This window comes from Takifugu flavidus, chromosome 12 (assembly GCF_003711565.1).
Source record: "Takifugu flavidus isolate HTHZ2018 chromosome 12, ASM371156v2, whole genome shotgun sequence".
In the NCBI taxonomy this organism is placed as follows: Eukaryota; Metazoa; Chordata; class Actinopteri; order Tetraodontiformes; family Tetraodontidae; genus Takifugu; species Takifugu flavidus.
In genome coordinates, this window is record NC_079531.1 from 14,584,498 (window position 1) to 14,598,740 (window position 14,243).

General features: G+C 52.6%; 1 protein-coding gene across 1 annotated transcript in view; it reads left to right on the forward strand.

The window, feature by feature from the left end:
- The window catches only part of bcas3 (BCAS3 microtubule associated cell migration factor), a 175,055-nt gene that overhangs the window by 155,827 nt on the left and 4,985 nt on the right, over positions 1 to 14,243 (forward strand). The window contains 1 exon segment of the mRNA XM_057050594.1: positions 885 to 1,061. Coding sequence (XP_056906574.1) covers positions 885 to 1,061 — 177 coding nt within the window.

Genomic DNA, 14,243 nt, shown 5'->3' on the forward strand with positions numbered 1-14,243 from the left:
ACACACACACACACACACACACACACACACACACACACACACACACAGAAACAGGTTGCAGACTCTCTGGCTCCAAAGCACAAGATCTCTCTGATTGCAGAAATTACAGCAGACAGAAAGGAGAAAAGATTAAGGTGCAGTGTTGGTCTGTGCGGATTCGGTTTGACAGGCATGAAGATTGTGTTTTGCTTACAAGTTGTGCGTGCGTGTGTGTGTGTGTGCGTGTTTAGCCATTAACCTAGATGGTCTGCTGGATGACTGTGTCTAGTTTATCAACCACATCAGCCACTTATCTTTAACTTTATTGAAATTTAGGAGCACCGGAACCCTGTCCTGGGGCTGACACGCACTCCAGCTAAAACACACAATTCATCCACACAAACCCACCGACTCACAACCAAAGATTCAGCACTGGTAAAAACCCGAAATCATTCAGATAAACTAGCGAAGAGAGACCAGGTCTGTTCCACGTGTGATTCATACGGAAAAATGGACAAACGGCTGGTTTTGGCTAAGCTAATGAATCAGTAATCACCACTTTCTGATGAGTGTGTTGCAAATTAGCATAAATTCCCTTTTTTTCATTTTGCAGATCAGCGTGCGCATGTGAGGAAATATAATTACCGGGACGGTAGAAGGCAGCTATTGGAATATTGAATTCAGCCTACGTGTATGTGGAAATTTGTGATTATGCTGTTAAAAGGCTCAGGCGATGCTTCGAATTAGCATGCTAATACAGCTTCCGCTGGGATAGGATCCAACAACCCTCGTGACTCCATTCAGGAATGGCTGAAGAATATGGAGCCAATGGCCATTGTACATATAGAAAATGTAGGTTTAAGAGGCAGGAAGTTCCATGTGACCATTGATTCCTCCCTGTGCAGGTCCGTTTGATGGGCGCGGCATGACCCTGCTGGAAGTTTGCGGAAGCTGGCCGGAGAGTTTTGGGATCCCGAGGCACAACGTGGGCTCTGCGGACACCAGCGAGGAGGGCCTCCGAGAGAGGCTGGCCGATGCCATGTCGGAGTCGCCCTCCAGGGACATCGTGGGATCGGCCACAGGTGAGGAATGTGATGGGGAAATGCTCCTCTGCCTAATTCCCCACCTTCCTGTCCAGAAACACCCCCTTCGAGACTTTTGCTATGTTTATGAGGACAATCCCGCGCCTTGGACCCCGTCCGAGCCTTTTAAACCCGCCTGATTGTTGAATTTTGTTATTTCAACATAGATTTCAAGTGTGCAGCGCAGCCCCACGTCTCGTTTTGTTACCACGGCGTTACCCAGCATGCATTGCTACCAGACTCATAAGGCAGTGCTGGATGACACTCTGATCGCCTGAGCTACATGTTGGCAAATCTCCACAAACTTTCTTCTGTGTGTGTGTCCGTGTGTGTGTGTGTGGTGTGTGTGTGTGTGTGTTGTGTGTGTGTGTGTGTGTGTGTGTGTGTGTGTGTGTTAGACACGCCGTTGGCCCTGACAGTCCGAATGGTTAACTCGTTTAGGAAGTGGTGGTTCGCTCTTCTTCTCTTTCCTCTTTGCTTAAACGAACAAGAGGTCCTTTGACTCCCTGTGTGTGTGTGTGTGTGTGTGTGTGTGTGTGTGGGTGTGTGTGGGACAGAAGAGGGACTCCACAGATACAGCCACAGGGCCGAGGTGTGTTGGGGAAGGGAATGTGTTGTGGTAGGGGTACAACGGGGGGTCACGGGGCCTTAATGTTTTTAGCATTGACCACTACCCCAGCCATCCCCGGCCACTTCCAGTCCCCCCCCCACCACCGTTCTTTCTGTTCGGACTTAACTTCATTTGTGCGCCCGCCCGTCTCTCTCTCCTCATCACTCTTCCCCCCCACATACACCCCCCCACCACCCTCCCGGTCCATGTTTCTTCATTAGATTAGATGTCGGAGACTCCCGGACACTGCTAGTCAGTCGCCTTTTGTACTGTCCCCCCCACTCCGCCCCTTTAATGCAACACAAAATTCATTACAGATCACATTACATCAAAATACACCCCCCACGCACGCACACACACTCTGTCCTGCGCCTTGAGCTGCTCCGAGGACGCCATCCGCAGGGACCGTGATGGACTTGTTGGTTCCTTCATCCATCCAGTCAGACAGAGAGGCTTCAGTCTCTGTAGGCTAATCTAATATCACAGCACTTCTGCACTGTAGCATGTAGCAAATGTGTCCTGCGTCCGCGGGAAGGGCCCGACTGAGAAGGGTCAGTTTTCCTGCGTTTGGTTTTTGCAGCTGGACGCAGTTTATTTAATTGCGCCCGGTAAAAAATTACAATAATTGGCCGGCCGTGCTGTAATTTCCAAAATGAAGCCGATGAAATCACGTTTGCCGCGCACAGAGTCCAGGAGCTTCTGTTGGCGGCGGTGATTCGGATGAACCGGCGCGCGTGGAGACGCCGTGGGTCCGTGGTCCGTTGGCGGCGGGCGCGTGTGTGTGTGTGTGTGTGTGTGTGAGCTCTGTAAACTGCTCAGGAAGACGCTCAAATTCGAGATAAAGCTTCCAAAAAAGGACAAGAGCAGCTTTAAAAGGGAAGCAGGGGACACTGGGAATGGTGGTGAAACCATCTTCTTGGCACTGCCTTTGAAGATCACGTTTCCTGTGGCTTTCAATGGGAACAAGGCAGCCGTCAACATGTCCCCGTCCCCCCGTCCACATACGACCCGCACATGATAAACGTCCCCCCGGGACTCCCGGCAACGCACACTTGGAATCCAACCAATTATTTACAGTTGCCGGGGATGAGACCTGCACTTTTTTAACGTGAACTTCGAGTATTTGTCGTAGGTGTGTGTGTGCGTGCGTGCGTACGTGCGTGTGCATTTTGCCGTGACGCTTAGATGGGCAGAGGCAGATGGGATCCAGCTCAGCTGCGAGCTGTGACCCCTTTGCTCCACAAACCCAGCACAGAGGACCTTGAACCTGATTACACACACACACACACACACACCGATACACACATCTCCGTCATTTTGGCAGGTTTTATCCAAACTAGTGTAGAACCGGACACAAACGGAGATGAACTAGTTATTAAAGGGTGAAGCGGCGACAGGCCAAACATTAGTCCACTCCGTTGGTCCACTCACACACTCTGGATCTCAGGACCGGAACGTTCGCTGATGTAGCAAATCACCAACTCTCTGACATTCTCCCCCCGCACACACACACACACACACACACACCGAAACACTCTCGCACACACTGATTCACAGGGAAAACAAAGCCCCCAGTCAGGGTAAACAGAGCTCTCACGCCAAGGCCGAGACCCGGCGTCGCCAGCTCCGGGGGCAGGTGACACTCACACAGAGAGATGGAGCGAAGGACAGAGGGAGGTAGAGAGAAGAGAAGGAAACGGAGGAGAGAGAGTCAGCGATGACTTAAACACTGGGGCTGGAATTAGATTTGGCCCCAATGATATAATGTTGCTAACAAGATTTGGCTTATTGGTGCCTGCCCAACATAAATTCCATTGAAGCCATATGGAGAGCGGAGCGCCGCTCCGTCCGACCTGCTGCGCCTCGGCTGAGGGAACAATGGCGTCCGTTCACAGAGACGCGGACTCGTCCTTTTTGCCCGGCTTTGTCGGGCCTCGCGCTCCATCGGAGAGGTTTGCTAATTCAAACCAATGAAAATGATTTTATATTCCCCTTTTACAGAGTGGTAACAAACACGCGACTCCCGTAATAAACAGGCGAAACCCTCTTCCAAACACAGCTCGGTTTGTTTTGGGTGGACACTTTAGTTGATGGATGAGCCGAGGGCTCCGGGGACCACCCACGTCCACTCGGGCTCCTAGCGCTAACTAGCGCTAACTAACGACACGGCGGCTAAACGAAGGTTCCTGCTGGACGCGTGTGCACTCCACACGTGTGTGCACCAGCCTCCCGCTTGTTTATCCGCCTCCGATTGCATTTTAGCCCGCGTGTTATATTTAACGCTTGTGCCGAGAGGGGCCTGTGATTGATTAGCGACACCCTCCACGTGTATATACGCTAGCAGGATATGTGTGCAGGCTCTGTGCTTTTATGCACGCGTGTTTGTAATTAGCATCACGTGCGGACGGATGCCCGCTTCTCTCCGCCGCCGGGGAGAAGCGCGTGTCTGAGACGTCGGCGTTTGGCTGATTCCTGGCGTTGAAGGGAGACGGATGGTTTTCCTGACAGAAGCAGGTTGGGGAACATGCGTGAGCAGAAGTCTTCATGAGAGGGAGCGTTACCTCTCCTCCTATTTATGAATCGATACTCTCGCAGACGGCCGTGCGCTTTAATAGCGTGCTATTTACCCATTTGGTCCGAGTGTTATTTGTCCATTTGATGAATGTGCAGAGCATATTGCCATAACCTATCCAACATAATGCTTTATTGTTTTAATGCCACTGGCAGCTGCCGAGAGCGTGTAATCTACCGTTCTCATCGAGCTCCTGACTGGAAAAACGCAATACATCACTCATTTCTGTTACTCCTTTCTAAAGTACTGAATGACTTATTAGTCCCAGCAGGTGCTGATTGGTTCATCCGGTGAATGTTCATGTTGAGAACCAGCAACGTTTCTGCACACGTGGAGCCCGAGCGGCTGATTCTGACAAGGTGAACATCCTCAAGGTTCCTGAATATCCCCGTTTATAGGAAACAGGAATATGGTTTTTCCTCAAATTCGCTTTCTTTTGTATTAAGTATTCATCGACGGGCCCTTGAAGGCACCGTACTGGACTGCCAGCAGATGCTAAGAAAGCTCCCGTAGCCTTCGCAGCTCTCGGTTTATTGAAAAGGTTTTTTTGGCTATCTTCAAAAATATGTTGTCCTTACAAAAACTGGCCATTTTTGGTCATGGAAATGTCGATTTCTGTTCTTCAGGATGAGAAAACCGAGCAAACCCTCAAGTAAAAGGACATAAACGCCATATTTCGATGGAACTTAGGTTGCATTTGGTTCTAAAAGTGAAAAGTGCCCCGAGATGTCGACTGGAACCCCGCAGCTGTGGCCTGAACGTCCCCAACACCGACTAATTATCAGAGTAAAGCGCTTTTGTCCAGCAGATTAGTGGATAGCAGCAGACGCTTCACTCATAGACTTTATGTTGGCAGCAATCTGAATTAACATTAGTCTACTTCTGTAATGAGCAGGCAAACTTGGGCTTGTGTTCCAGCTTCGTCTGTTGATTAAGAACCAATTCAGACGCGTGTTTTTATTCCAATAAAGCAACGGCCCCTGGAGGGGCGGGTCGTCCCGAATCTAAAGTCTTTAAAATAAAACAGCCGGTTTATGCAGATCAGCTGAGCGACACCAACACCACAAGAGCACACGTGGTCTTTAAATCCTGTCAAATAGGTTCCTTTCATGTCAGCTTGTCCATAAAGTGGCCTGCTAAGGGAACATGGAGGCAGACTGCATGGCTGTTCAGGCAGCTGGCTGATTTAATGCTGCTACAATACTTCCTGTATTTGAATTGGCTGCGTCCTCTATTCACACAAAGTCAGGCCATTATCCTCCCGACTGGCTGATTTGGTTTGTTTTTTAGCCATTCGGCCTCGTTTCAGTGCGCTGATACCCATCATAAGAGCAACAACTCGTGGTCCGATGCAGGGGCGGGGGCACCCAGCCACTTGGAGGTACTTCTCTTCCGATCAATCAGCGCTGACGTCTGCTGGCTTCGCTCCTGCCTCCACACACACGGCGACGCACGCCGGCGTGGCCGCCGTGCTCATTAATACCATAAACACGCTGGCGGGGGAACGCCATCGTTAGGCCCAAAGCTAGGCTACGCTCTGGAGGAGGGTCGCGGCCCGAGCGAAACGGACAGAGCTCCTGGAAACGGGACCGCTCCCGGGGACGGGACCGCGGCCGTCTGTAGCTACCGGCGCTCCCGCACACGCGAACGTGCGCGCGGATTTTACGTATTGCGGCTGTGATCTGAAGAGCCGGCCTAGTGCACGGACGGGAGCGCTCGTGTGGCCGAGCACACGACGTTCGGATCCCCGAATAACTGGGAACTATTAGTTAATCATCTTGCGACGAGCCCAGAGGGCCGTGTTGTCCCCTCGTTTAAACCGGAGTGACGAAAGCAAGAGTGAGAGAGAGAGAGAGAGGAGAGAGAGAGAGAGAGAGAGAGAGAGAGAGAGAGGGTGAGAGAGAGAGAGAGGAGAGAGAGGGTGACAGAGGGAGAGAGAGGGAGAGAGAGGGTGAGAGAGGGAGAGAGAGGGAGAGAGAGAGGGAGAGAGAGGGAGAGAGAGAGGAGAGGGGGGAGCAAATGAGTTCACTGGCTCCCTGAAAGCTACTCAGTGCTGCCGTGACAGACAGAAAGAACAAATGGAGGGATGAAGATGGAGGAGAGAGAGAGAGAGGGTGGGGGGGCAGAAACGGGAGCGCGAGGCTGGCCGGAGAGTATGGTGCTGAGAGAGGAGACGGCAGCACGAAAGCAGAGTGTGGTCATTATATCTGCCCTTCAGCTCCCACCAAATCCCCCTTCACCTCTCTGCCCCCCCCCCCACGTTGCCAGGCGAGAGTTTGAACATGATGCGCAGTGACAGTGTGAGATGATGAAGAAGAATTCCTGTATTCAGAGCGACCACTGCTTGGCCCCGCCCCCACCGTCCTCTTCCTCCTCATCTCCTCTCTCAAGTCCACTGACAAGTCGGGCCTGGATATCATTGTATCACTTATCCCGGGCTCGCCTCCGCCACTCTGCCTCGTTTACCCAGAGGGAAGTGTGAAAAGTGTGTGTGTGTGTGTGTGTGTGTGTGTGTGTGTGTGTCTGTGAATGTTAGTGTCACTCTGTACGTTGTGTGGCGCATGAGTGAGGCTGCTGCAGCTGATGTAAATGGGCTTTTGTGGAGTTTTTAGGAGGCTGCACTTAACAGCTCGCTCAAGGGAAACTCTCTCTCTCTCTCACACACACACACACACACACACACACACACACACACAAAGGCTGTGAGGCTTCACAGGAAAGGAGGGTTAGTGCGAGAATTAGGGCGAGAAAGAGGGAGCTGTAGGAAGTGGCGGAGAGCGCTCTTGTGTCTGTTTTGGCTCGGACGAATGAAAAGGGGGAATTTGGGAGACACGTTGTGCCGTTTCCCAAAATGGACTCGTGGCTGGCGGCGGTCCACTTCAGCCGGTCCGCTCTCGCCGCCACCGCCGCGGGCGACGGCGTGCAGGAAGACGCTTGTTGTCGTCTTCTGTCCCGATGACGGAAGGAATGGAAGAGGCGGCAGAGATGTTTGGTCCGCTCCTAATAACAACTGATACGATCGTCCAAGAACTGGTCGCCGGGGCGACAGGTCGACGTGTGCGCTCCCGAGAGCGAGAAGAGAAATGGCACCGTTCGTTCTGTGCCTGGTAATCAGCGGAACCCAATGTGGGCCCGCGGGCCTCCCGCTGCCGGCCACAGTGGCTGAGCCGGACCTGGGGAGGATGGATGGTCACTTCCTGTTCTCCTCTCTGCCCCAGAGGGCCTCCCGCTGTAGCTATCAGCATGTATCACCCAAATCTGCACATGCAGGCGAGTTTCCCCCGCAAACTTCTGCTCCTGCTCCCCAGAGGACGTTATGACGTAACCGGTTCTCTCCCATCTTCTCCCAGGGGGTCACATGACCAAGCGCATGGTGAGGTCGAACCCGTGCGTCAGGATCTCATCGTAATCCTAAAGTCTTGGGTAATTAGCTAAAATGAGCGTGAGGTCATTCATGTTTCCAGCAGCATCTTGGGGCTGGTGTTGGTGAGGATCCGTCCGTTGTTCCGTCCTCCTGGCAGGGCCGACCCCTCTTTCCCTCCATGGCGCTGCCCGCCGCCGCCGCCGCAGCTGGTGCTAGTGACTTCTATTAGGAGGCGGTCTAATGTTACAAAACGCTCATTGTCTGCCGACAAATGCTCCAGAAGTGCATTATTAACTTAATTAAGGCTGATTTACAGTGGGTTGGCTGTAGGCGGGGCAGATTATGTAACGCGTGCATGTGACCTGTGGCCATTTATGCACGGATCTACCGTGCACATGCCGATGTGACGAGCTGCACCAGCCAGGTGAGCGCCCGTGTTTTGGGGTTAGCGCACTCTCATGGCTGATGTTGAGGGACTCCATCCGGGTCCCCTGTCGCCACCCGACTCCCGAGGTACATTTGGACGGCTCTAGCCAGCGAGCTGAGGCGAGGCCGGAGGCCAAGGTTGAGTGGAGGGTCACACACATGATGTGATGAGAATTTTGATTGAATTACTTTTGGTCTGTTCGCTACTAATTTACAGTTTAGGAGGTACAACTTATCTACTTATGACGATCATTTGTGTTGGACTCGAGGCCGAGGCTCGAAGCTTCAACAAACATCTCTCTGTCTGCTGACGGAGTCGCCGCTCCGGGCATCAGACGCCGCGGCTCATTAGTCCGGTCAGATGTCGGCGTTGCGGTTGTGGAGTCACACAATTGTCACGTATCAGGATTCTTGATTCGCCTTTAATACGCTCTGCAGCCTGTAGATTCCCCACGTCTGTCCGCTCAAACATGCATCAACAGCTGCAGCGAGGCGTTCAGAAGCGATGGAGGGCTGGTGGTTTGGGCGAGGGGTGGCGCCCGGGCGGAGCTAGCGGCGCGTTGCCTTGTGGTTTAAACCGAAGTGTCGAAAAACCCTCTCTACCGCTTCACCCAAGAAAAATCGGATCATTCCTTCAACCACGAGTTTGTGACCAGCTAATGTCACCAAATGCCTTCGCTGGAGCTGCGTCCGCGTGTGCGCACGTTAAAGCGTCCCAGCGCCACCGAGCAGCCGTGTCAGTCTCCCCTCCCACCCGGGTGTGACATCATATATATTATATTCTACATTGTATATGTGAACCTGCAGAGGCGTCCCCATCAACACGGGACGACATAAACCGCAACATAAACACGTCAGCGGTGTGTTTGATGTGTGTCGGGGCCGCTCACCCTCCCTCGGACCCACATAGATCACACACACATGCGACCTTGCATGCATGCGTGTGTATAATGCGTGTTTATTAATAAAATATAGGCGTATGAATAAAAGAGCAGATACACGATGGAGCTGCCGCTGAGCTGAGCCCAGCCTGCTCTCCTCAACAGGGACGTGTGAGGAGCATTTAGCATTTAGCATTTCGATCTGTATGGAAAATCTAAAAATAAAAATATCGTGAGGCGCCTGCACTGTTAGCAAACAAATGCTTCCCGTTTGGTCGCTGGATTGGCGATTGTGTTTTAAGATGCGCACTAATCAACAGGCTAACGCTAGCAGCACGCTGTAATGGGGCTGGAGTCCTGCTGACGGAGCTTCAGCCGGTTTGAGTTGGTCCTCTGCAGCTCCGGCATGTAAATCCTGCGACCTCTGCTCCCTTGACCCGTAACTAACCTGTTCAAGTAAATGCATTTGCGTCACGTGAAGGCAGATAAAGGAAGTCATGCTTCTGAAAGGTCACCGTCGGGACTAAAAGCCAACATTTTTAATAAGCTAGCAGTAATTCAAGAACGATAAAATCGTCCCACTGAATAAACAGCTTTTCTACCGTATATAAAGGCGCTCCATACGGACCAGGGGCTGCGCTTTGTGTGCAGCTTTTCAAAGGACTCTTCCTCTTCTCTTCATTCAAACCAGCTGAACTTTTCCCCCCTTGACCCTCTGCTGACTCCCTCGCCAGTTGTGCGCAGCGCTAGCGGCCCGCGCTCGCCTCGCCGCTCCCGCCGTCCACGGGTACCTGCGCCGCCGCGGCGCTGGGCCTAACGGAGCTTTGTTCTTTTTCACGTACGGTTTTGAAGTTTGACACGGGTTTGCTCTTATTCGCCGCTGGTCTGGAGGAGAACGCCGCAGGGGCGGAATCGCACGTGTCTGCGCGTTCAAGGGCGTGTAGAAAGCGTAGCGAAACGACGCTTCCGTGTCTGAACGGTGTCGTTCCAGGACGGTTTTCACACCTCTGTGAGTGCGCAGACACGCGGGCCTCTGTGGCGTTTTCAGGCGGTGCAGTCAGATCAGAGCGAGGCATTATGGGATGGAACGCCAGAAACGAGCGTGTGCAGGAAACCCCCTCTCCCTGACGCTGCTGCAGCCATAAATAATTTCTGCACTCGCACGTTTCTTCGCTGTGAAGTCACCAGGACGACCACTCGGCTGTAATCCTGATCCAAGTGTTCCAGACCAGCGCCGAAGCGCGTTTTAAACGCCGCTATGTTGACACGGGTGGTGGCGGTAGCTCAGTCTGTGTGGGACTGGGCTGCGAGCACAGGGGTTCCGGTTGTAGGGGAAGGTGCCAGAACCCCTTCAGAAGTGCCCTTGAGCAAGCTACCCCACCCATAAATGAACTGGCGACCCATCCACCCTGTCTTCCCCTTATGTGCACCCTCCCCCGGACCCGAAAGCAGTCAGAAAAGGCCAAGATGTCCACAAGAGGCAATCGTTTTCTTTAATTCAAGAGTGTTTCAAGGATAAAAAGTTCAAATCAAAATGTGTTTTTATCAGACTTAAAATCAAAGCTAATTCGTTAGCTGCTTCCGCCTCACGGCTGAGCTAAGAAGTGGAGGTTCTGTATTAGTAGTCTGGATCATAGTGGAGCGGAGATCAGCGGCGTCATCGTCTTGGGTCAGACGTCTGACGCGATGGCCGGCGACAGTCTCCTGACGCTGTGCTGTCCATCAGCGTCCTCGGCGGACACCAACACCAGCAACCTCTTTCAGCTGAGGCCGGCCCTGCTGTCCCAAAGCATCGCGGCCCCCCCCCACCCACAAACATGCTTGTCACAGGACATCAGAGCTCACAGTTGCTGCGTGTCCAGGTTGGGATTCGTCACTGTTCTGGGATCTGCCTTCCACCGTCGGCGATTTGTCGATGCTTACGCAAGCACGATATTTTGATTACGCTCACTGTGGATGGAGAAACGCTTACAGCCAGGAAAAGAGATGGATACAAACCACCAAACCGACCCCGACCCCCCCGGCCACAGCCTTGGGGTGAGCGGGAGGGAACCGTTTTACATTTTCTCCACTAATTTATTCCATTTTGGCTTTGATTTCAACATATTGAACAGACATATGTGCAGTCCTTGACTGAGATGAATGCTAAATGCTAATGGGCGAAGCTTCCCCTCAACAGAAACAAGGCTGACATTTAAAAGTAAAATCAGTTAGTTCATATCAGAACAGTTTAGCAGGTAACTTCAGCTAAATGGTCACTAGATCTCAGTTCAAACCTGTCAGTCAGTAAGAAGAAAATCGGCTAACTGGCGGGACCATGTCCTCCTCCTCAACACTAGGTGGCGATAAACGTCTTTTCAGCTGGTTAATACGGCCTCTCTTGTCTTCTTGGATGTGGTCAGCGGTTGCCTAGTTGATCCCCGATTCGCACGGCTGTTTTTAAAGCATCCTTGGCTCTATTGTAACACCAGAACCTGCTTCGTTAAAACTCCCGCCGCCACCTGATGGAAACCAGACGTACCAGAACATTCGTGTCATCCCAGTGTACCAAAGCCAATCCTGAGTTGTATAAAGGTCATTTGTACCGGCAACACGGCGCACACTTAACTGTTTAATATGATCAGAAGGCGGCGTTTGGGTCATACAGGTGCTACCTTATTAGCATGCTGGACAGGATGAATGAGCAGTCCTTAACCCTGCGTTAAAGAGAATAATCAGTCTTTAAATTCCGGGTGGAGGCGGCTGTCGGTCCTCTCTGGGTAGGCAGGCAGTCAATCCTCGGGTCAGCACTAGGTTTTCATTAAAGGGCTAATTCAAAGCGGCCCACGCAGAGTGTCGGCGGTGTCGCGGTGCTGTTGTTGGCACCCTTTACAACGCGGGCTAATGAGCCGCCGCTGGGAAGGTTGTGGTCAGCCGTATGTAGAGCGGGTGTAGCCCAGAATATATGATCCGAGAAGACGGGGAGAAAGTCCCGACTCCAGGGGCCGAATTAGGCCCATGAATCACTTTCTTTTTCATTTGTTCCTTAATCACGCAACCTGTTGACTGTTGTGATTCATGGGCCCAGCGGCCGGCCCTGGTCTCGCCCATGGGGCCCGAGCATGGGGCTCCAGCATGGGGCTCCAGCATGGGGCTCCAGCATGGGGCTCCAGCATGGGGCCGTCAGGCAACCTCAGAGGACTTTCAGGCTGGTGGACCGGACGCCGTTAGTGCGTCCTGAGCTGTTAAAGCGCCTTTGATTAGTTGAGGAGCGGGTGGAAAACAAGACAGAGGAAGGGTTCTTCGTCAGAGACGCCCCGTTGGGTTAGGGTTAGAGTTAGGGTTAGGGTTAGGGTTAGGGTTAGGTTAGGGTTAGGGTTTGGGTTAGGGTTAGGGTTAGGGTTAGGTTAGGGTTAGGGTTAGGGTTGGGTTAGGGTTAGGGTTGGGTTAGGGTTGGGTTAGGGTTAGGGTTAGGGTTAGGGTTGGGTTAGGTTAGGGTTAGGTTAGGTTAGGGTTAGGGTTAAGGTTAGGGTTGGGTTAGGTTAGGGCTAGGGTTAGGTTAGGGTTAGGTTAGGGGTTAGGGTTCAGGGTTTGGGATAAAACTTTTTTTTGCACTGGCCTACTGATCGGGATAGCAGGGGAGAGCGGAGGGTGAGGGCCCCCCCGGGGGGGAGCTATTAGCCAGGGCTCGAGAAGTTCCGGACAGGATAGGGGAGAGAGTTGGATCGCCCAGTCAGAGAAGACTTTGGTGGAATGGCGAGTAGGTATGTGGTTAGGATTGACCTTGGGGTTGGGGCAAGGGTTAGGGTTGGGGGGAAGGTAGGGGTTGGGGTTAGGGGGGTGTAGGGGTTAGGGTTAGGGTTGGGGGGAAGGTAGGGGTTGGGTTAGGGGGGTGTAGGGGTTAGGGTTAGGTTAGGGTTAGGGTTAGGGTTGGGGTTGGGGTTAGGGTCAGGGTTGGGGTTGGGGTTAGGGTTAGGGTAAGGGTAAGGGTTAGGGTTGGAGTTAGGGTTAGGGTTGGGTTAGGTTCGGTTAGGTTAGGGTTAGGGTTAGGGTTAGGGTTAGGGTGGGTTAGGGTTAGGTTCGGGTTCGGGTTCGGGTTCGGGTTGGGGTTGGGGTTGGGGTTAGGGTTCGGGTTCGGGTTCGGGTTCGGGTTTGGGTTCGGGTTCGGGTTGGGGTTGGGGTTCGGGTTCGGGTTTGGGTTCGGGTTCGGTTCGGGTTCGGGTTCGGGTTCGGGTTGGCGTTCGGGTTCGGGTTTGGGTTCGGGTTCGGTTCGGGTTCGGGTTTGGGTTCGGGTTCGGGTTCGGTTCGGGTTCGGGTTCGGGTTCGGGTTGGGGTTGGGGTTAGGGTTCGGTTAGGGTTGGGGTTGGGGTTCGGGTTCGGGTTCGGGTTGGGGTTGGGGTTAGGGTTAGGGTTAGGGTTCGGGTTAGGTTAGGGTTGGGTTAGGTTAGGTTAGGTTAGGTTAGGGTTAGGGTTAGGTTAGGGTTAGGGTTACCCTAACCCAACCGTCCCCTCGCCTAATCTGGTTCCTCCTAACGGAACGATGATCCCTCGTGGGTCAGGAAAATGAGCAGAACTTCCAAATCCGGCATGGACCTTGTCCCCATACGTACTCGGGCTGTTGGTGTGCGCGCAGTGACATTAACGTGCACTCTGCTGAGCACAGGAGGGTGTGTTAAGCCGGGCTTTTCACAGTCCATCTGGATGATCTCCGGTACATGTTAATGAGCTTTCCCACTAATGTGGGCTCAGGGGTCCAACCGAGCAGCTTTCTAAGGATGGAGCCGTGGGAGCGCTGGGCCAGAGATGAGCACATGCGTGTCCTCATTAGCACCGGGGTTTCTTGGCTCATTCATTTTAATCATCAGGTGTTATTGATGGATGATGAAATGCTGTCTAAATGCTGTTATTTAAGAGTTGAATTACCTCCAACAGGGGGAGCAGGCTGGGTTTGCCTGTTTGCTAGCCAAACCACTGAAAGTGCTACCAGCCTTCTATGAACAGGAAATGTGGCTAATGGGCCGAGGAAGAAGGAAAGATCTGAGTCCTCTTCGCTCTAGTTTGGTTTGCGTGACGTGAAAATACTGTTTCTGGCAGCAGAGGGAGAGATGGAAGAGAGGAAAGAGGTCGGAAAGCTGCTGGGATCAGACAGAACTAATGGAAAGTTGCCTGAGCAGCAGGACGGGACTCACGTTTTACATGAAAAGTGTGCAAATCTACCTCTGTGTGTAAGATGGGAGGTGAGATTAATGTTAAAAGCCCAAAACAAACAACCAAATGGAATAGGTTTACTATCGCTATGGTTACCGCGTCTATCCCAGCATCTCGTGATGTGGGAGAGAGAGAGAGAGAT